The 23,896-nt window shown below is 45.0% G+C and overlaps 2 protein-coding genes across 3 annotated transcripts in view; both read left to right on the top strand.

Moving 5' to 3' along the window:
• The window catches only part of MED27 (mediator complex subunit 27), a 182,250-nt gene that overhangs the window by 98,114 nt on the left and 60,240 nt on the right, over positions 1-23,896 (top strand). The window lies entirely within an intron of this gene.
• LOC140899391 (uncharacterized) lies at positions 3,680-7,748 on the top strand. The gene is made up of 2 exons (XM_073314819.1): positions 3,680-6,376; positions 6,997-7,748. The coding sequence occupies exons 1-2, from the start codon at positions 5,854-5,856 to the stop codon at positions 7,413-7,415; spliced, it is 942 nt and encodes a 313-aa protein (XP_073170920.1). The 5' UTR covers positions 3,680-5,853; the 3' UTR covers positions 7,416-7,748.

Below are 23,896 nucleotides of genomic sequence, written 5' to 3'. Positions count from 1 at the left end.
AAAAAGCCTCACCAATTTGCATAGGTGATCACAAACCCAAACCCTTGGATCTGAAAACAATGAAAAAGCATTCAGTGTTTTACAAGAAGACTTTTAATAAAAAATAGAAGTAAATAGAAATAAAGAAATCCCCCCTGTAAAATCAGGATGGTATATATCTTACAGGGTAATTAGATTCAAAAACATAGAGAACCCCTCTAGGCAAAACCTTAAGTTACAAAAAAGATACACAGACAGAAATAGTTATTCTATTCAGCACAATTCTTTTCTCAGCCATTTAAAGAAATCATAATCTAACACATACCTAGCTAGATTACTTACTAAAAGTTCTAAGACTCCATTCCTGTTCTGTCCCCGGCCAAGACGACTACAGAGAGACCCTTTGTTCCTCTCCCTCCTCCCAGCTTTTGAAAGTATCTTGTCTCCTCATTGGTCATTTTGGTCAGGTGCCAGCGAGGTTACCTTTAGCTTCTTAACCCTTTACAGGTGAGAGGAGCTTTCCCCTGGCCAGGAGGGATTTCAAAGGGGTTTACCCTTCCCTTTATATTTATGACACAAGCCTACCAGAAAACCAGAGAGGCGAACGGCCGCTCCGGGTCAGAGCCCCAAACATGCCGCTTCTGTGATGAGCTGCATGCCATTTTAGGGGGTTCAGCCACCACTACCCCAGCTGTGTTGTTTGACTCCTTCAATGGAGATGGAGGCAACACAGAAGCAGGTTTTGGGGACGAGGAAGATGATGATGAGGTTTTAGATAGCTCACAGCAAACAGGTGGAGAAATCGGTTTTCCCGACAGCCAGGAACTGTTTCTCACCCTGGACCTGGAGCCAGTACCCCCCGAACCCACCCAAGGCTGCCTCCTGGACCCGCCAGGCAGAGAAGGGACCTCTGGTGAGTGTACCTTTAAAAATACTATACATTGTTTAAAAGCAAGCATGTTTAATGATCAATTTGCCCTGGCATTCGCAGCTCTTCTGGATGTACTCCCAAAGCCTTAGCAAAAGGTTTCTGAGGAGGGCAGCCTTATTCCATCCACCATGGTAGGACACTTTACCACTCCAGGCCAGTAGCACGTACTCAGGAATCATTGTAGAACAAAGCATTGCAGTGTATGTTTGCTGGCATTCAAACAACATCCGTTCTTTATCTCTCTGTGTTATCCTCAGGAGAGTGGTTACCTGGTTGAAATAGGGTGCTTTTCTTAAGGGGACATTCAGAGGTGCCTGTTCCTGCTGGGCTGTTTGCCTGTAGCTGAACAGAAATGTTCTCCGCTGTTAGCCACGGGCAGGGTGGAGGGGCTAGCCACGCGCTGGGGGGAGGCAAAATGCGACCTTGGAACGAAAACACATGTGCTATGTATGTAATGTTAACAGCAAGGTTTACTGTGAAAGAGTGTACCCATTGTTCATCAAGGGGGAATGTACCCATTGTTCATCAAGGGGGAATGTACCCATTGTTCATCAAGGGGGAATGTACCCATTGTTCATCAAGGGGGAATGTACCCATTGTTCATCAAGGAGAAACAAACAGAATTTTCACACCGTAGCCTGGACAGTCATGAAACTGGTTTTCAAAGCTTCTGTGATGCGCACCGCGCCCTCCTGTGCTCTTCTAACCGCCCTGGTGTCTGGCTGTGCGTAACCAGCAGCCAGGCGATTTGCCTCAACCTCCCACCCCGCCATAAATGTCTCCCCCTTATTGTCACAGATATTGTGGAGCGCACAGCAAGCAGTAATAACAGTGGGAATATTGGTTTCACCGAGGTCTAACCGAGTCAGTAAACTGCGCCAGCGCGCCTTTAAACGTCCAAATGCACATTCTACCACCATTCTGCACTTGCTCAGCTTGTAGTTGAACAGCTCCTGACTACTGTCCAGGCTGCCTGTGTACGGCTTCATGAGCCATGGCATTAAGGGATAGGCTGGGTCCCCAAGGATAACTGTAGGCATTTCAACATCCCCAATGGTTATTTTCTGGTCTGGGAATAAAATCCCTTCCTGCAGCTTTTGAAACAGACCAGAGTTCCTGAAGATGCGAGCGTCATGTACCTTTCCCGGCCATCCCACGTTGATGTTGGTGAAACGTCCCTTGTGATCCACCAGTGCTTGCAGCACTATTGAAAAGTACCCCTTGCGGTTTATGTACTCGCCGGCTTGGTGCTCCGGTGCCAAGATAGGGATATGGGTTCCGTCTATGGCCCCACCACAGTTAGGGAATCCTATTGCAGCAAAGCCATCCACTATGACCTGCACATTTCCCAGGGTCACTACCCTTGATATCAGCAGATCTTTGATTGCGTTGGCTACTTGCATCACAGCAGCCCCTGCAGTAGATTTGCCCACTCCAAATTGATTCCCAACTGACGGGTAGCTGTCTGGTGTTGCAAGCTTCCACAGGGTATTGCCACTCGCTTTTCAACTGTGAGGGCTGCTCTCATCTTGGTATTCTTGCACCTCAGGGCAGGGGAAAGCAAGTCACAAAGTTCCATGAATGTGCCCTTACGCATGCAAAAGTTTCGCAGCCACTGGGAATCGTCCCAGACCTGCAACACTATCATAGGATATCATAGAATATCAGGGTTGGAAGGGACCTCAGGAGGTCATCTAGTCCAACCCCCTGCTCAAAGCAGGACCAATCCCCAATTAAATCATCCCAGCCAGGGCTTTGTCAAGCCTGACCTTAAAAACTTCTAAGGAAGGAGATTCTACCACCTCCCTAGGTAACGCATTCCAGTGTTTCACCACCCTCTTAGTGAAAATTTTTTTCCAATATCCAACCTAAACCTCCCCCACTGCAACTTGAGACCATTACTCCTTGTCCTGTCCTCTTCTACCACTGAGAATAGTCTAGAACCATCCTCTCTGGAACCACCTCTCAGGTAGTTGAAAGCAGCTATCAAATCTCCCCTCATTCTTCTCTTCTGCAGACTAAACAATCCCAGTTCCCTCAGCCTCTCCTTATAAGTCATGTGTTCCAGACCCCTAATCATTTTTGTTGCCCTTCGCTGGACTTTCTCCAATTTATCCACATCCTTCTTGTAGCGTGGGGCCCAAAACTGGACACAATACTCCAGATGAGGCCTCACCAATGTCGAATAGAGGGGAACGATCACGTCCCTCGATCTACTCGCTGTGCCCCTACTTATACATCTCAAAATGCCATTGGCCTTCTTGGCAACAAGGGCACACTGCTGACTCATATCCAGCTTCTCGTCCACTGTCACCCCTAGGTCCTTTTCCGCAGAACTGCTGCCTAGCCATTTGGTCCCTAGTCTGTAGCGGTGCATTGGGTTCTTCCGTCCTAAGTGCAGGACCTTGCACTTATCCTTATTGAACCTCATCAGATTTCTTTTGGCCCAATCCTCCAATTTGTCTAGGTCCCTCTGTATCCTATCCCTGCCCTCCAGCGTATCTACCACTCCTCCTAGTTTAGTATCATCCACAGATTTGCTGAGAGTGCAATCCATACCATCCTCCAGATCATTTATGAAGATATTGAACAAAACCAGCCCCAGGACCGACCCCTGGGGCACTCCACTTGACACCGGCTGCCAACTAGACATGGAGCCATTGATCACTACCCATTGAGCCCGACAATCTAGCCAACTTTCTACCCACCTTATAGTGCATTCATTCAGCCCATACTTCTTTAACTTGCTGACAAGAATACTGTGGGAGACAGTGTCAAAAGCTTTGCTAAAGTCAAGAAACAATACATCCACTGCTTTCCCTTCATCCACAGAACCAGTAATCTCATCATAGAAGGCGATTAGATTAGTCAGGCATGACCTTCCCTTGGTGAATCCATGCTGACTGTTCCTGATCACTTTCCTCTCATGTAAGTGCTTCAAGATTGATTCTTTGACAACCTGCTCCATGATTTTTCCGGGGACTGAGGTGAGGCTGACTGGCCTGTAGCTCCCAGGATCCTCCTTCTTCCCTTTTTTAAAGATTGGCACTACATTAGCCTTTTTCCAGTCATCTGGGACTTCCCCTGTTCGCCACGAGTTTTCAAAGATAATGGCCAATGGCTCTGCAATCACAGCCGCCAATTCCTTTAGCACTCTCGGATGCAACTCGTCCGGTCCCTCCAGTCTGTACTTGTTTCCCGAGCCCAGAATTGGCGTTCCATGAACCTGCTCCATTAGCACCAAGATGCCCACATTGCCAGGGCCCATGCTTTGAGAGAAGTCTGTGTCCATGTCCTCATCCCTCTTGTCACCGCGCTGATGTCGCCTACTTGCCCGGTTTCGCTTTGCCAGGTTCTGGTGCTGCATATACTGCTGGATAATGCGTGTGCTTTAATGTGCTCCTAATTGCCAAAGTGATCTGAGCGGGCTCCATGCTTGCCGTGGTATGGCATCTGCACAGAAAAAAGGCGCGGAACAATTGTCTGCCATTGCCCTGACAGAGGGAGGGGTGACTGATGACATGGCTTATAGGGTTGGCTTACAGAGAATTAAAATCAACAGAGGGGGTGGCTTTGTGAGAAACAGAATGGCCCCCTCAAGGATAGAACTCAAAACTGGGTTTAGCAGGCCGTTGATTTCACGGAGGGAGGAGAAAATGAATACAAAACATATCTGGTCTATTTCTTGTTTTGGTCCATTTCATCTATTGTTATACATCTTGCTGGCAGCAGACTGTACGACCGCTAGCCATCGTCCTCTCCTGGGTGCCCGGCAGAAGACGGTATGATTGCTGATTCTGGGTGCCCGGCAGAAGCAGTATGATTGCTGGCCATCATCTTCTGCTGGCTGCTGATTAAAAGACAGTGCACTGCCGGTAGGACTGAATCGTCATGAGATGAAACTTAAAAGGGAAATGACCTTTCTGAGTCACTCCCATGTTTGCCGAGGCGCCCTTGACCTCATTGAGGTCAGCTAAAAGAGCACCCAGGACTACGTCGACGACGGCCACCAATCATACTGCACCGTCTGCTGCCAAAAGGCAATAAACTGCTGCTATGTAGCAATGCAGTACCGCATCTGCCAGCACCCAGGAGACATAAGGTGATGGTTAGCTGAGTGGGCTCCATGCTTGCTGTGGTATGGCATCTGCACAGGTAACTCAAGAAAAAAGGCGCAAAACGATTGTCTGTCCTTCCTTTCATGGAAGGAGGGAGGGAAGGGGAGCCTGACGATATGTACCCAAAACCACCCGTGTCAATGTTTTAGCCCCATCAGGCACTGGGATTTCTATCCAGAATTCAAATGGGCGGCGGAGACTGCGGGAACTGTGGGATAGCTACCCACAGTGCAACGCTCCGGAAGTCGACGGTTGCCTCGGTACTGTGGATAAACTCTGCCAACTACATGCACTTAGAGCATCTGTGTGGGGACACACACAGTCGACTGTATAAAAACGCTTTCTACAAAACCGACTTCTATAAATTCGACCTAATTTCGTAGTGTAGACATACTCTTAGTCACCCAACTCACATTGACTTTCAAGGGGAGCTGATAACTAAGAGCTTGGCTACACTTGCGAGTTAGAGCGCATTAAAGGAGCCCCAGGTCCACTAGGTCACTACCCGTCCACACTGGCAAGGCACATAGAGCGCTCCTGGTACTCCACCTCGGTGAGTGGAATAACATTTTGTGTGCCCCCGCTGGAGCGCCCTGGCATCAGTGTGGACACCCTGGTCCTATAGTGTACTCTGATCAGACTCCAGAAGTGTCCCACAATGCCTGTTCTAGCCACTCTGGTCATCACTTTGAACTCTACTGCCCTGCCCTGCCCTGCCCTCAGGTGACCAACCGTCACCTTTAAATTCTCTGGGAATTTTGAAAATCCCCTTCCTGTTTGCTCAGCCAGGTGTGGAGTGTTCTCAGCGAATCTTTCCAGGTGACCATGACTCCATGCACCAGGCAATCCCCAGTATGGAGCAATGGCGAGGTGCTGGACGTCATCAGTGTTTGGAGGGAGGAAGCTGTCCAGTCCCAGCTGCGCTCCAGCTATAGGAATTACAATACCTTCGGGCAGATATCAAGGGACATGATGGAAAGGGGCCATGACCCGGACATACTGCAGTGCAGGGTTAAAGTGAAGGAGCTGCGGAATGCCTATCGCAAAGCCCGTGAAGCAAACAGCCGCTCCGGTTCTGCCCCTGTGACCTGCCGTTTCTACGAAGAGCTGGATGTGAAACTAATGGGTGACTCCACCTGCACTCCGAGTACCACCATGGACACTTCAGAGCCCAGTTCAACAAGGCAGGAGGAGGAGGAGCAAAGTGGGAGCAAGGGTGCTGAGACGGAGGAAGACACCCCAGCATCCCTAGATGCATGCAGCCAGGAGCTGTTCTCAAGCCAGGAGGAAGGTAGCCAGTCGCAGCAGCCGGTGCTTGGGGAAGGACAAACACCAGAGGAGGTTCCCAGTAAGTGGCTTTTATTTTGGGAAGGAAGTGGGTTAGGGCTGCATGCATGCCTAGAATAGGGCATTGATGTGCTCTCTCACATTATGGTAATCTCTTCAAAGGTCTCATCCAGAATTTGGGCAATGTGCTTGTGCAGGTTTCTTGGGAGAGCTACTGTGGTTCTTGTCCCAATAAGGCTAACTTGTCTGCCCCACTGTGCCGTGTGGGGCGGGGGGACCATTGCTGCACACAGGCAAGCTGCATATGGGCCAGGGCGGAAGCCGCATTGCAGTAGAAGACCCTCTCTTGCTTCCCAGGTCACCCTCAGCAGCGAGATATCTTCCAGGACGAACTCCTGTGGAAAATGTGGGGACAGTGTTCAGTATAGGGGCCCCCTGCCGCTGTTGGCTCTCCCCAAGGTGCGAAAACCCAGAGGACAGTACAGCCATGAAACAATCAGTCACGCTTGACCTTGTGCTTACTCGCCATTTTGGGGCTCCCGTGGGTTATGTGAGCTCGCTTTGGGACAGGCAAATTATGCTATTCTGTAGACTGTGCTTGGCCTTAAGTATGAGGAAATCATTGCTCTGTCTGATGTGAATAATGCTGCCTCTGTTAAGTGTTGCATTTTGCCTTTACAGATGTAACCTTGAGATCTCAGCCGTCCATGTTATCACCGGCCGAAACACTCCAAAGAATCAGAAAGAGGCCACGTAGAAGCAAGGAAGACATGTTGCATGAAGTAATGCAGCATTCAAGTAATGAAAATCAAAAAGTGCAGGAGTGGCAGAACAGTGAAAGGAGGCTCCGCCAGCAGAATGAGGAGCGCCAGCACAAAAGTGCGGTGCTCCGGCAGCAAAGCACGGATCGGCTGATAAGCATAACAGAGCGCCAAGTGGACTCTGTGCAGGCGCTCGTAGCCATGCAGGCGGAGCACTACTGCACCCCGCCTCCCCTTCCCTTCGCAGCCCTTGTCCCAGAACTCTTTCCCTTGTGCCCCCATGTCACCTCCAACTCAACATCCGGGTTCTTACCACCACCAGCTGCCTCCAACACCTGAAGCTTCACCACCGAGCCCTGAAAACTACGACCCTTACCCACTGCACTCAACCCCCATCACCATGCAATATAGCCATCCTGAAGTGTAGCACTCATTGCACAGCACTCCAGACAGGAAGGCTGAGTATGATAACAGGACATACGCAAATCTGTGATTGTACCATTCCCCACCCCACCCCCTTGCCCTTTCTGTTTCCCAAGCAGTTGTGTTTCTTTTCAATAAATGGATTTTTTGGCTTTGAAAACCTTCTTTATCATTGCATAAAGTAAAAGATACCTTAGCCCAGGAAAGAAACAGGCACTGCAAGTCAGCGTAGCAAACACAGATTCCTATGAACATTGGAACCACTGCACTTCATTCCCGTGCAGGGCATCAGACATTACTGGTGGCTTTCAGCCTCAAATTGCTCCCTCAAGGCATCCCTAATCCTTGCAGCCCTGCGCTGGGCCCGTCTAATAGCCCTGCTCTCTGGCTGTTCAAATTCAGCCTCCAGGTGTTGAACCTCCGAGTTCTATGAGTGAACTCATAGAGCCTGAGTGAATCGTTCACCTTCCCCTTCACAAATGTTATGGAGGGTATAGCATGCGGATATAACCACGGGGATGCGGTCATTGGCCTGTTCCAGCTTCCCATGCAGAGAGTGCCACACTACAGTCATTCTGCACCAGCTCAGTCTGTTGTTGAACTGCTCCTTGCTGCTGTCAAGGCTCCCTGTGTAGGGTTTCATGAGCCACGGCATTAAAGGGTAAGTGGGATCTCCAAGGATCACAGTGGGCATTTCGACTTCCCCTATGGTGATCTTCTGCTCTGGGAAAAAAGTCCCGGCTTGCAGCTTCCTGAACAGGCCAGTGTTCCAAAAGATGCATGCGTCATGCACTTTTCTGGGCCAGCCTGTGTTAATGTCTATATCACGGTGATCCACAAGCGCCTGAAGAACCATAGAGAAATACCTCTTCCGATTAACGTACTTGGAGGCTAGGTGGGCTGGTGCCAGAATTGGAATATGTGTGCCATCTGTTGCCCCTCTGCAGTTAGGGAAACCCATTTATAGATCCATAGATATTACGGTCAGAAGGGACCAACCATTATGATCATCTAGTCTGACCTCCTGCACAACGCAGGTCACAGAATCTCACCCACCCACTCCTGCGAAAAACCTCTCACCTATGTCTGAGGTATTGAAGTCCTCAAATCATGGTTTAAAGACTTCAAGGAGCAGAGAATCCTCCAGCAAGTGACAGACATGGAGACCAAGCTTTTGTCTCATCCCTTGAGGTCCCTCTGCAGAGGCTTTGAGTACTGTACATTGGTGGGACAGGGTGGAGAATCTCACAGATGCTGCCTGTGGTTCTCCTGTTCCATCAAGACCATTCTGATGCACTAACATCACTTAGAAAATACAGAAAAAGCATTCAGTGTCCCCCACACTGCTTTAAGATTGTGCAAAGCCATCCACAATGTCATGCACGTTACCCAGAGTCACGGTTCTTCTGAGCAGGATGCAATTAATGGCCCTGCAAACTTGCATCAATACGATTCCAAAGGTAGACTTTCCCACTCCAAACTGGTTAGCAACTGATCGGTAGCTGTCTGGAGTTGCCAGCTTCCAGATTGCAATAGCCACCCACTTCTACACCATCAGGGCAGCTCTCAATCTCATGTCCTTGTGCCACAGGGTGGGGGCGAGCTTCTCACACAGTCCCACGGAAGTGGCTTTTCTCATCTGAAAGTTCTGCAGCCAATGCTCGTCATCCCAGACTTGCATGACGATGTGATCCCACCACTCAGTGCTTGTTTCCGGAGCCCAAAAGCGGCGTTCCACAGTGGTGAGCATGTCTGTGAATACCACAAGTAAACTCGTGTCATATGCGTTACTTGAGTCGATATTGTCAGAGTCCTCGCTGTCACTTTGGATCATAAAGATTGCCAAACGTGATGTCCTGGCGAGACTCGTCAGCATACTCCTCAGCAGTTCGGGCTCCATTCCCGCAGACCGAAAAGGAAGACAGAGCGCGCAGTACAAAAAACGTTGAAAGATGGCGCCAAATGTTGACGGAAGCACAGGGATTGCTGGGATGCGAACCGATACATCACGGGGCGTTGGGACAAGACCCAGAATGTCCCGCACCCTTCCCACAAGCACAGCGCCAGAATGGGACAAAGTGCTCTGTGGGATAGCTGCTCATAATGCACTGCTCCCAATGCCGCTGCAAGTGCCACAAATGTGGCCACGGCAGTGCACTTGCAACTGTCAGTGTGGACAGACTGCAGTGCTTTCCCTGCTGTGCTCTCCGAAGGCGGGTTTAACTCAAAGTGCTCTACATCTGCAAGTGTAGCCATGCCCTAACTCCTTTATGCCTTCTGAAAATCCCAGCCTGATTTAATACACTGTATGATAGTGAAACTCCTGTATAAAGTTGCGTTGGAGAAATGAGTGACACGGATATAAAGTGAGGGATTTATGAAGCAAAAATAAATTTTGAATTGTGTATCATGCATTCTAAATGTCTGCATTAGAGGGGAATCTAATTTATTAACACCTAATTGCATGTTGGTATATTCAGACCCCCACATTCCCCCGTCAAAAAACAAACAAAAAAACTCCACACTACACATACACCTTGCAGAAGACCTCTCTGGTTCCTCATTGTTTTAAGGTTAGATTTCTCAGTTCTGATCTATCACAGGCAAATTGACATATTTGTTAAAAACATAATCCTGAAGAGAAACTTCATGGGTTGATTACAAAATCCAATCAGAAAACCTTTTAAATTAGAAGCTCATGTAGCTTAAAATAGACAGACTTTTTTATGGTTTATTAAAAGTTTCTCCAGTAATTTGGTTACACTGAGTCCTGTATGTAAAGTACATGAGTTATTTATTTAATCATTTTTGTCATGCTTCTTACCATGGAACATCAGTGGTATCTATGGCTGGTATCAATCATGCCATCTCATATATTATTGGGTGAAGCATATAGGTTTGGATAAGGTAGCAAGCGGCTAGTCACATTCATTGTTTTTAAAAGGCAAGAAACTGAGCTTTACATTTACGCATTCATTCAGCTCTTCACTTCCAAAGATGGTCTGCAAATATTGAAAGTCTAAATGAGTGAACGTGGCTCTGCATTGAATTTGCTGCCTGAAATATTCCACTGTAAAGCATCTAGGGTCAAATTCTGACCCCTCAATTGACAGGGCTGCACTGGGTCTAAGTGAGTGTGGTACTTGGCCCCTGACAAGGGAACAGACCAGAAATGTTTGCAAGGCTGTGACTAGAACGCTAATCAGATGAGTTTACTTACAATTTTGAATTAACAGATTTTGAATTCAACAAATGTATTGCTTTAACCCTTTAGTCTTTTGTAACAAACCCAGCTCTTAATCTCATAAACTACATTTTAGCATATGGTCTATAAAGTGCTCTGGTTAATATGAGTGGTGCACTGAGGCCTAAATCCAGGCTCTTATCAGTCTGTCTTACATATGTGTATGGCCCCTATTTTACTATAGCATCTGAGTGCTTTACCTTTTTTAATGCATTTATGATCACAACACACTTGTGACGTAGAAGAATACTATATCCCCATTTTACTGATGGGAAGCCGAGGCACAGAGAACTGTGACTTGCGGAAGGTCAGACAGGAGCAGGAAATTTGAAATGGATCTCAAGTCCCAAATTAGAATGGTTACATCCTTCCTCTTTGAGTATATGGGCTGGGCACTAGAGAAATGCACATGGGGGAATGGATAAATTCTTCCTACCATCTCTAACACCCACTTTCCGTGACCAGCCCATGGAGCAGTTGCAGAGTTCCTGTGTAGAATCTGCTTCGACCCAGTGGCTGAAGTTCACAGCATTACAAAGAGGGTGCTTGCACCCTAAGTTCCCTCTAAGCCGCACAGCTGCCTATTAAGCCCCGCGCAGAGGCTCAGGGCTGTGCAGGAAGAGGTCCCCCTCCCCGCTGGCTCCAGCGCGGACCTGCTGCAGCCAGGGGAAGAGTGCCCCTCCCTGCTGACCCCAGTGCGGACTGGCCGGGGGACAGGCGCCCCTCCCCGCTGGTCCCATTGTGGACCTGCCGCGGCCGGGGGAGAGGCGCCCCAACATGGACCTGCCCCGGACTTGCTGTGGCTGGAGAAGAAGAGCCCCTCCCTTGGCCTGGCCCGGCCCAGGCCTGCCGGAGCTGCCGCACCCGGGGAGAGGCGCCTCTCCCCCTGCCCCGAGCTGCGGTGAGAGAGGGTTGGGGGGAGTCCTCTCTCCACACTGCAGCCCTGGGACAGCCTGCATCCCCATACTCCTGAGCCCCACCCCAGAGCCTGCACCCCAACCCTCTGCCCCAGCCCTGAGCCCCCTCCCACACTTCTAACACCTCTGCCTACCTCCACCACATGAATTTTGTTATGTGCACCAATATGAAGGTGATGTGTCTATATTGGTGCACATAACAAAATTCATTCCGCACATGGAAATAAAAAATTAGAGGGAACGCTGCTTTCACCCCCAAATGGTAGAACTGCTCTGCTTCCACTTCACATTTGCAGGGGAGAGAACTAGGTTTTCCTTTTAACATTGCAGGCTTCATGCTAAAATTCTATTTTTATATACGTTTTGACTGATAAAATAACTGAACAGATGAAAAACTCCTAATTTTCCTCTTTGCAACAGCAAGGGAGGTCAAGAGAGAACTCTGAGTCTGAATTCAAAGAGTTTACTATGAATTCTTCATACTTGTGGCATGTGTTTGAATCAAACCCGTGGATCCTCCTGTCCTCTACTTCTTGCTTGTCCATGGGGAATACTGATTCTATAGCAGCCACGCTTTCAGGCCTACCCTCACCACAATTGACTCAGGGAGGGATGCAGAATGTTTAATACAGCCGAAAACTATATTAACTTTCACTGTGGGTTGGGGAGAATCTGAGGAACCCAACTGGCTCCCTTCTCCTTCCCAACCCCACCTCCAGCTTTGTGCAGTCTGAATCTAGGCAAAATATCTGTAAGGGGCTTTTGCAGATTAAAAAGGGAAATCCTGTTGCCTACCTGGAACACTTCCATAGAACATAAGAACAGCCATACTGGTTCAGACCAGTGGTCCATCTAGCCCAGTATCCTGTCTTCCAACAGTGGTCAGTGCCAGGTGCTTCAGAGGGAATGATCAGAACAGGGCAATTATCAAATGAGCCATCTCTTGTCATCCAGTCTCAGCTTCTAGCAGTCAGAGGATGGGATTTGTGTCCCTGACCATCTTGGCTAACAGCCATTGGTGGACCTATGTTCCATGAATTTATCTCGTTCTTTTTTTTAATCCAGTTATACTTTTGGCCTTAACAACATCCCCTGACAATGAGTTCCACAGGTTGACTGTGTTGTGTAAAGAAGTACTTCCATATGTTTGTTTTAAACCTGTTGTCTGTTAATTTCATTGGGTGATTCCTGGTTCTTCTGGTATGTGAAGGGGTAAATAACACTTCCCTATTCACTTTTCCATAGCATTCATGACTTTATAGACCTCTATTGTATACCCCTTTAGTCATCTCTTTACTAAAATAAACATTCCTAGTTTTTTTAATCTCTACTCATATGAAAGCTGTTCCATCATTTTTGTTCTTCTATGTACTTTTTACAATTCTAATATATCTGTCTTGAGATGGGGTGACCAGGATTGCATGCAGTGTTCAAGGTGTGGGTGTACTATGGATCTGTACAATGGCATTATGGTATTTTCTGTCATATCATCTATCCCTTTCCTAATAGTTCTTAGCATTCTCTTAGCTTTTTTGATTGCCAGTGCATGTTGATTGGATGTTTTTGGAGAATTATCCACAGTAACTCCAAGATCTTTCTTGAGTGGTATCAGCTAAATTAGACCCCATCAGTTTGTGTATAGTTGGGATTATGTTTTCCAATACTGTGCACTTATCAATATTTAATTTCATCTGCCATTTTGTTGCCCAGTCACCCAGTTTAGTGAGATCTCTTTGTAATTCTTTTCAGTCAGTTTTGGACTTTAAAAAATTATTCAAGATAGTTGTGTTGGCAAATTTTGCCACTTCATTGTTCTTCCCCTTTTCCAGATCATTTATAAACAAGTTGAACAGCACAGGTCCCAGTACAGATTTTTGGGATATCCCCCTATTTGCTGCTCTCCATTATGAAAAGTGACCATTTCTTCCTGTTCTTTGTTTCCTATCTTTTATCCAGTTATTGATATGTGAGAGGACCTACACTTATGGGATAAGACTGCTTATTTTGCTTATGAGCTTTTGGTGTGGGACTTTGTCAAAGGCTTTCTGAAAGTCCAAGTACATTTTATCAATTGGATCACCCATGTCCACATGTTTAGTGACATCCTCAAAAAATTGTAATAGATTGGTGAGGCATGATTTCCCTAAAAAACCCCCATGTTAACTCTTCCCTAACATACCATGTTCATTTCAATCAATTTGCCTGACACTGAAGTTAGGCTTCTTGGCCTGTAATTGCCAGGATCATCTCAGGAGCCTTTTCTAAATATTGGTGTTACATTAGCTACCCTCCAGTCATCTGGTCTAGAAGCTGATTTAATTGATAAGTTACATGCCTACACCTGCACAAAAGATAGGTGCCTTTCTGTTAGCAGAGCCAAGCCCACACCAGCACTTTTGTTGGTAAAACTTTTGTCACCCAGCGGTGTAAAAAACACACCCCTGACCGACATGAGTTTTACTGATAAAGGTGGTGATGTGGACAGCGCTGTGTTGGCAGGAGAGGCTCTCCTGCCGACATATCTAACTCTGCTCATTGGGGGTGGTAAATCTAACTCTGCTCATTCATTATGCCAGCAGTAGAGCATAGAGCATTACAAGCATAATCCTGGTGGTAAAGAGCAGCTACACGGGAGACCTTTCAGCGTTACAGCTGTAGCAGTTAAGCTGTGCCACTGTATGGTACGCAGTGTAGCCATAGCCTTGTGTTGAGTAGGGTAATAGTCTCCTGCTCCCCATCCAGCAGAAACACCAGCCAAAAGAGTGATCTTTTGCCAACCTAGGCTCAGCTACTAGCCCATTTCTAGGAGGCAGGCCTCAGTTATAACAGCCTATCCTAAAGCCTAGCAATGGGCCTACAGATGAGGCCAGGCCTATCCTCCCACAGAGAGGTTCTGGCAGACTGCATTTTTCAGACAGCTCCGGGGTTCCTGCCAGGCTTCTTGCAGCATGTGGCCGGTCTGCTCTTCTTCCCAGCTAGCCTCCAGCTACTGGGCTTTCCTTCCCTAGACTATCACCTAGCACAGGTGTAGCAGGGTGAAGCTTATTGAGCTCATGGCTGCTCTTTAATCCCTTTCTGTCCAGCGCAGGGTTTGTATACCCCATCAGACCTTCCTTTTAAAGACACAAAATAATAATAAAAAAGTTTCTATTATTTAATTTCCATTGAACAGAGAAAAGTGAAAGGTGGAAAACTAGCCTTCTGAAATGGGGGGTGTGAAACAACTTTTTCTTTGACACTTCCATCCCTGCCCCCACCCTCCAACAAACCTAAGACTTGGTTTCCTGAAATCATGAATGTACTTACTGTGCCATCCTTCCATTCTTGCTGTCTGAGTGAGCTGCCAGGAAACTGAAATTTACAAGCACCCTGATCTCAAAATCATTTGGAGAACAAGATTCTCATCCATTCCAGTCAAAAGAAACAAGCAGATAAGAAGTTCGGATAGCAGGATTTGTGTGTGAGCACCCATAATTCGAGGGAACCCAATTGCTTTGTGTTTGCTGATAGGCCACCAAACCAAGATATTGAGATTTTAGTTTCACCCTGTTCTTGGGAGGGCTGTTTTTAATTACCTTTCTGCATCAGAAGACTTCAAACAGCTAAATTGTCATCTTAAATAGTAATATTTTTTTCAGATTTTGACCTTGTCATATGAGCCAAGTCTCTCTGTAAAGAATGAGGATGTACAGCAGTATGTGAGTTTTTGTATACAGTTGACCATTGCTTTTCAAAATGGCAGTCTTTTGGGGTCTTCATGTGTCACAATAAAACAATTCATTTTGGAAAATTTCCAATCACAGTCTGGGCAAACTGACTGAATATGGTTCATCTGACTAATAATGTTTCCCATACATACTAGTCACTTTAGGACACAAACAGAAATAGAAATTGTGTTGCTCGATATTTTGGTTTAGTGGCTTACTGAATTTTTTTAGCCAAAACTTTTAAATACATATATTTGTTTTCAGAATTCTTTTCCAAATTTTGAAGGCTCATAATGAAAACACAACATCTGTGAATCACTGGTAATTAGTCAAATGATGAAATACCACTTACATCATGATATATACTGAGCTATAATACAATTCAGTATTTCTTGTTCAGATTTATGGAATCTTTATTATTCCACACAAATTTTTCTTATACCCAGAAACATGTTTATCTTTAAAAAGTATTGAACCTTAAAAAAGGTTGATACTGCTAATTGCCCAGTTTAGCCTTGCTCCCAATTCAAATGCATTTAGTGTGTGCTAGAGCTTAAAGTAAAAGGTGTTTTGAGTGGCTGCTTGATATGTATCACTTTACCCAGAATTTGTACTAACAAATGGATCTTTATTGCTGTAACTTTACCATTATATGTCCCAATAATGTATTCTATTGGAAAGAGAGAAAAATACCTTGGCAAAGGAACAGATTACAAATGTAACATTCCATCACTGTTTGTAGCTTGTGGCTTGTATGCAATGATAAAGGATATTATTTTGGTAGCTATAACATTTGTCTGTCCTCTCAAATGTAGGAGGTTTTGTTTTGTTTTTCCTACTATCTGGGTTTCTCCTTCTGTCTCTTGAATTTCTGGTGTTTTCATTGTCTGGCTGCTTTCTAAATGAAACTTTGATATAAAAACCAGGAGGGCAAGCAAGCTTTAGAGGTCTATGTGGAAAATACAGCAGGCAGCACAGCACAGATTCAAAGGGAAAATATCTCCTAACTCTCCAGAAACTTAAAAAATATTTGAGAGGTAGAATCTGGACTTCTATTTCCTCTAAATTGCCACATGAGAAGAAACATAAATCTCCATCTATTGAACTCCAACTTTCAGCTTATATTTGTAGGGATAAAACAGTCTGCCTTTTATCGAAGTAGAGTATCTTCATCCCAATAGGTGCTAACAGGTTAAGAAATATTAGATATGGTAGTGTGAATAACTGCAAAACACAAAACCCATCCACTAGATGAAAGTAGAAGTTCTGACATGCATGTTGGTGCCTTTATTAGATGCTGAGATTGCATAGACAAATGAATTGTCATGTTTATAGCTAAATCTGAAAAACACGCATTGTGAGCAATTGAAATTCCACAGAAATGAGAAACAAATTTCAGGAAACGTCAAACATTAAATTTATAATAGTTGAAAGAATGCATGTAATCTACAGAATACTATGTGCATGTGATCAGAGTTTGATTTAATCCACCAAAGTAAAAGACATTATTTGAAAAAGAAAATGATGCCAGAGACATGCCTATGCTTCCGTAATAAGCAAACTGCAACACTGTGATTTAATAAAATTCAGTCTTGGGATTCTGGTGAAACCTCTACTCTCCTGGTTTATGATGTTGCTAGTAACTCTCTGGGGAATTATATTCCTAATTCTCCCTCCCCCCATTTGTCTGTCTGGGTTTTTGAATCTTCAGTAAGTTCAGGGGGATTGTGTGAATAACATAAATGATCACTATGTTCTCTTTCTTCCAGCAATGCTAATAATGTGGTCAAGTATAATGCATTAAAAAAGTATAACAATGAAAACTTGGTATGCTTGCTATGCATCAGTCTTTCTACCCAAGGGTAAAATCTCACTGACCTGAAATGGATATAGAATGCATAATAGGTAACATACTTCATCCAAAGATCTACACGCCCGTCACAAAAGCAGGTTGTTATCATGATTCCTGTTTTACAGAGGGAGAAATGAAGCACAGAGCAGGGAGGTGAGGTGACTTTCTCCTGTTGCTGTTCTTCCATAGCAGAGCTGTCAATAGAATACAGATCCTTTTTCATGCCATTCTTGTTTTACAAGCTTGGACCCAAAATGATATGTTACGATTTAGGCCCCAGTCCTGAAAACAGTCCAGCTGGATTGGACCGTTGCACCTTGGGCAGAGCCTCACTGACTTCATCAGGACTCTGTTTGGCACAGGGGACCTGCCTATGTGGATCTGATTGCAGGATCAGGGCCTTTGAGAAAAGGAATTTGAGGTATTTTCTTTTTGTGACAATTACAGAGAATACAGTCATGAAATTTTTAATGTCTGCAGTTTTCTCCTGAGTAAGGCTGCGATTTAGTCGTGGAGGTCACGGAAGTCACGGAATCTGTGACTTCCAAAGACCTCCGTGACTTCAGCCAGTGCCGGCTGGAAGCTGCAAGGGATCCCCACTGCTTCCAGCCGCCATGGGCGGCAAGAGGGACCACTGCCGTTCCTAGCCACCACGGGCATTAGGGGGATCCCCAGAGCTCCCGGTCGCCATGGGCGACACACACTAATCAAACCCATTCTGCGGTCCTTTACATATAAAACTGAGCAGTCGTAACTACAGAAAATGTTTAACCATCATCTCCATGATAAAGTTACAATTTCTGAATGTTATGCTACTTCAGGTTGGTTCTTAATATTGACTAATTGGATTGTATTTTGATTGTCTGTTAGTGTTCTGGTATCAGATCTTTGGACTGTCAGGACACCCATTGTAAGAAGTTTGCTCAGTGGTATTCAGTAAAACAGAAACTGCAGTAAAGATTTTCATGCTGGAAAATCAATATAAATGTATTTGTTTATGAGTATTTGCCCTTTATGAATATTTGCCCCTATGTTCTCAATATAAAAAGCTAACATTTGTACTCTGAAATTGTTTTAAAGGACAGTAGCTGAAACAGTGGTATATTATATTCTTAGTCTATTTTTAGGTGGAGTAAATGACTACTGTTAGTGTTTGTTAGATTGTAAAGTAAGTTCTACTTTTACAAACAGATGGAGAGTTTACACAATGAGTTTGTGTGCTGTGAAGTATTCATTCTGAAATCCTATTACCACTGATGTTGCACATTTAGGGAGGGTTGTTTTTCCTTTCAAGCTATGTATAAAGGAATTATTGACAATTTTCACAAAACATATAAAGACTAGTAAACAAGCTTAGACAAGAATCCAGTAATGACTGTAAAATAGACACATGCTTATTTTGCTAAGTACATTCACACATTCTAATGTCCCCAGCCCTCTTTTGATTACTGTTGTGGAGCTAAGGAGTTCTGGAAGAAGGTTCCATGCTAGTTAGAAAAAAAACTGTTTCAATACTATTAAAATCGCCAGTATGAATTTTACTGCAGGGTCCTTCTCTCTAACTTACACGTATTGTTACATTATATCACTTACATTGTGTGGTAGCATTATGGATTTATTTAATGCTGTGATCAGGGATCTTTTTGCTTTATATTTAAAAACAAAAAACCCAACTCCCTGCTCCAAGGTAATTCAATATAAACAACTGTTAAAGAATGTTATAACTGAGAATTTGAATGCTCAGATGTCAGGAAATGTCTGTCTGTCTGACTGAAGGGAGGCCATGAATGTGCACTTATTTGCGTGTGTAGAGGTGTGAGCTACAATTACTGGGGAATTATAGCTTTGAATTTCCTGACATCTGTGTTTATATTTTCAACAATAATCTCAGGTTAGTGCTGTTTTTGAGATGTTTTCTTTTTTAATTTTTGTGAGTCTCTTCACAGGTGGGATGAGGTGTCCACCCCACACAAGGCCTGACTTGTTAAAAAGGGCCAGTTAACCCTATGAGAGGCTGCACCTAGAGGAGAGTCAGGGCAGATGAGGTCTGATGAATGATGATGCCCAGCTGGGCAAGGGCAGACTGATCTAATATAAAACCAGAAAGTAGAGAGCAAGAGGTGGTGGCAGATAGGAACTTTCCAGTCATCCTCTAGAGAGGAGGGTTTCATCAGCACAGTGACTATCTTTGGCATCAATGGTGACTGCAGCATGGCAGATCACATTGTCAGGATTGGTACCAACCTCGGTGTTGGTACCGAGTGAGAATATGATATCCTTGCTGGTTGTCAGGGCACCGACTTCGGTATCTACCTCAGTGGCAATGCAGCCAACGTATTGAACTTTGCATGAGGCTGGATTTTTGTTCGCTTCTCCGGTGGTTGGCTTCTCTATGAAATCTGGATGACTTTGAGGATCCATTGGGATCAAGTTGGCAGCCATCCTCCCCCTCACCTTTGTTCTTGAGACATTGAGAAGGTGGTTGAAACCTTCTTTGTATCCCCGATTAGTACCAGGATTGGTACTGTTTCCACAGTAGAGATGGCCTCTTGGTCCAGTGCCTGCTGGCAACTGATGCTATACCCTTATCCTCACTGGCCTCCGTGGAATCCAGGGGAGGTTTGTCGTTCTTTAAAATCCTGATCCTACATCCACTTCACCCAACCATCTCGGGGTATTGGCTCCTCAGCCATTTTGTTGCAAACTCAAGCAGAGGTAGCTCCTTTGGAGCATGAGCACACTGAACAGGTATATACAGATATCAGTACTGCAGCAAGAGGTTCCAGTGGTTCATCTTCCTTTGTCCTCATCACCAGATGACTAGGCAGTGCCGGAGTCTTTCTCCCCAGTGCCTGGAGATTTTAAGGAGCATAAAGATCCTCTCAGAAAAATGGCTTCAGCGCCTTGCATATGCAGGCTCATTTTGTGCAAGGGAACGTGCATATTCGTGAACACTCTTCAGTCTTTGATCCTGGGAAGAGTCGTTCTCCCCATAAATGAAGCACTGCTGTGGAATACTCCAGCTTCTTTGACACCTATGGCAAAGTGTATGGACAAGTTTTATGTTACTGTGCAGGAGTTGCGTTTCTATTCATGTCCTGCCCCTAACTCGCTTATCCTGACAGCAGCCAAAGAGAGGTCAAACAAGGGAGGTTCAAGACTATGCCGAAGGCCAAGGAAGCAAAGATGTCGAATCTCATGGTCAGGAAAATATATTTGACCACCTCCTTGCAGAATTGCATTGCAAACCAGCAAACTCCACTGTCTAAGTATAATTTTGTGAATTGGGATTCAATAGCCAAATTCAATGACAAGTTGCTGGAATCCTCTAAAGAGGAGTTTAGGGCATTTATTACAGAAAGCGTATGGTCTCCATGATGTCTTTTCAGTCGGCACTGGACATAGCTGATGCAGATGGCAGAATTCTGCCATCAGCGGTTATGAACAGAAGGCCCTTGTGGTTGCAGAACTCTGTAATAGTGCCAGATATCCAGCAAAGTGTGGCCAGTTTTTTTTCCTGATAAAACAGATGAGATGTTATTCATTTTAAGGACTTGTGAGCACCTGTGCTTTTTTTTCACACCAGCCGTGAAAATGTGTCTTTTCACAGTCAGCAACAACAGCAGCAGCATGCCTGAGACTACTGGGCCATATGGCCGTGTCGGCTTACGTGATGTAGCATGTGAGGTAGCATCTTCAGTTGTGGAGGTTGGTCTGTTGCCCCAGTTCCCATTCATTGGACAGACTTATTTGAGTACCCCCAAAAATATTGGACTCGCTGCACTGGTGGACAGATCAGAACAGTGCGTACGAGGGGATTCATTGTACCCATCTTCCATGGAGCCAAACAGTAGTCACAATGCTTCCACAATAGGTTGAGGAGCACATCTAGGGATGTTAAAGATTCAAAGTTTGTGATCAGAGCAGAAGGCGTGCTATCTTGTCAATATGCTGGATCTTCAGGTAGTATATAATGCTTGTTGGGCCTTTTGGGATCAGCTTCAGAAAGCAATTGTTCACACACTCATGGACGATACCACCATAATGTATTATGTGAACAAGCAGGGAGGAACCTGCTCCAATCAGTTTGTCAGGAAGCAGTGAAGTCCTGCACTTCTGGAGCCAGGAAGACATCATGTCCACAACAGCACATTTACTGGACTCTCAAAACCAGCTGGCTGGTAGGATTTTCTCAGACAACCATGAGTGGTCCCTGAAGAGCGGTGTAGTGAGATCCATTTTCAGGGAACAGGGCATTCCTTCCATTAAACTTCTTGGCCCAAAGGACAACAAGAAATGTCAGTTTTGTTCCCGAGTGGGGCTTAGTCCAGGTTCCATATCCAATGTTTTCTCTCTGAACTGGAGAGTGGACCTGATGTATACCTTTTCCCCATGTCCTCTGATTCATCAGATATCCTCAAAATCAAGATAGAATATGCCAAGCTGATTCTTATTGTACTGGCCTGGCCAAAGCAGGTTCTCAGACTGTCGGCTCAGCCTCCCAAGACTCTTCCTCTCCTGCCCAACATGCTGATTTAGCCCATGGCCAGGTTGTCTGTCCTACACCGGGCAATCTACACTTCGTAGAATGGATGGATCATGGCTAAATGAAGAGGAAGGGCAATTTTCAGAAGCAGTTTGGAAAGTCCTGCTAAATAGTAGAAAGACATGTACTAGGCATTTATTTGGCTAAGTGGAAGTGTTTTTTGATTTGGGCAATATCAAAGGGATTTCAACCCATATTGGCTTGTGTTCAGGATAGTTTGGACTGCCTGCTACACTTAGTCCTGGGCCTAGCTCTTAGCTTCTTGAGAGTTCACTTGGCGATGATCTCAGATTTCCATATTCCTATCCAAGGAAAGTCGGTTTTCTCAAACTCCATTTCTGAAGGGTATTGTTTGCCTCTGTTCACCGGTGTAGGAAATGGTGTCATACTTTGCTGTCTGCCCTTATGGGTCCTCTGTTTAAGTTGATAGCAACCTGCTTGTTGTCTCTCCTTTCCCAGAAGAGAGCCTTTCTGGTGGCTAGAACATCTGCAAGAAGAATCAGCAAATTACAGACCTTAATGGCAGAATCTCCTTATATTCAGTTATTTCAAAGACAAGGTGTCCTTTAGGCTACATCCAAAGTTCTTGTCTAAGGTAGTGTCATAGTTTCACCAATTTATTTACTTACCTATATTTTTTCCTGAGTTATACACAAATGTGTATTAGCAACATCTCCATACCTGAGATGTGAGGTAGTGCTTGGCAGTCTACTTGGAGAGGACTAAACCATTTTGTTCATCTTGTTGACTTTTGTCTGCTGTGTGGATCGGATGAAAGGTTAGCCAGTCTCTACTCAAATGATCTCCAGGTGGATAACTTCCTATATTACCACAGCTTATGTGGTAGTTCAGATGATGCCCCCACAGTCATTACAGGCCCATTTGACAAGAGCATAAGTTTTAGCGATGATCGATCACATTTCTCAGCAATGTCTCAATTTTGGCTTCCATGGTCTTCCATACATACTTTTGCTAGACATGCTATTACCATGGCACCTAGATCAGACATGAACTTTGGGAAGGCTGTTGTGCAGTCACTGTTTAAATAGACTCCAAGCCTCACCATCTACCGAAAATGCTTGGGAGTCATCTGGGTGGAATACACATCTCCAACCACTCAAAAAAGAAAAGATGGTTATATATCTGTACTACTTAACTGTTGTTCAAGATTTTGGTGCCGACATGTAATCAACTACCCTCCCACTGTACTGGAGTCTTTGGCCTTGGATTTCTGTGCAAAGGAATTGAGAGAAGTAAGGCCAGCACTTCCTTTATGTAGCCGGGGAGGGGCTAAGGCCACAGAGCTCAAGCACCACCCCTATGGGTACTGTTAGTTAAAAATTCTGTGTCTTTAGTGCGCTGGGTGCGCGCACCTGAGCGGAATATACATCTGCACCTACATTCCAAAGAACAACAGTTTCCTTACAGTTACATAACTATCTTTTCCTTAACAACCAAAATATCACTACCTATCACTACCAGTGTAGAGTCTAAAATAAACTAAGCGAAACAATTAAAAACTCATACCCCTTAGAGTTTGGAGTTTAGCCTGTTGACTTTTTAGATGCATGCTGGTTCAGCTATTTGAAATTTGCAGGTCTTTGCTGCATTTTTTTAAAGTGCTTTTGACGTCACTGTTGTATTTTATAAATTACTTACCTGAGGGTGATATTGCCAGGTAAGCCTGAAAGTAAATCTGCAGAAAAGATTTCTTTTGAATTTGCCCTGTCATTCCCCCCCCCCTTCAGGCCTTCAGAAACATCATCTTGTGAAAGTAAAAGAAAAATAAGTGAGAATTCTCAGTGGTGTGTGGTTCACCTACGCAAAATTCTTCAGAGCTTGCTCTATGGGAAGAGATATAAATGAAAAGATGGCTGCATCTTAAATTTGCAGTTCAGTTTGGGCTTTGATCCGGCAAGGAGTTCCTGGCATGGGTGAATGTTCTGGTGTTCATGTGTTGCATTGGGGCTTGTCTACACTGTATAGAAAGTTGTACTACTTTATCTATACTTGTACAGTTAAAGCAGTACACCGTCCAGTGAGGATTTGGTTATGTTGGTGTAAAAGTGCTTTATACCATATACCTACTTCTGTAAGGGATGGGGAATAACTTATACTGGTATAAGTCAAT

The sequence above is a fragment of the Lepidochelys kempii genome, chromosome 16, assembly GCF_965140265.1.
Source record: "Lepidochelys kempii isolate rLepKem1 chromosome 16, rLepKem1.hap2, whole genome shotgun sequence".
In the NCBI taxonomy this organism is placed as follows: domain Eukaryota; kingdom Metazoa; phylum Chordata; order Testudines; family Cheloniidae; genus Lepidochelys; species Lepidochelys kempii.
The sequence above is the reverse complement of the archived record's forward strand: the minus strand, read 5'-3'. Positions and strand labels throughout refer to the sequence as shown.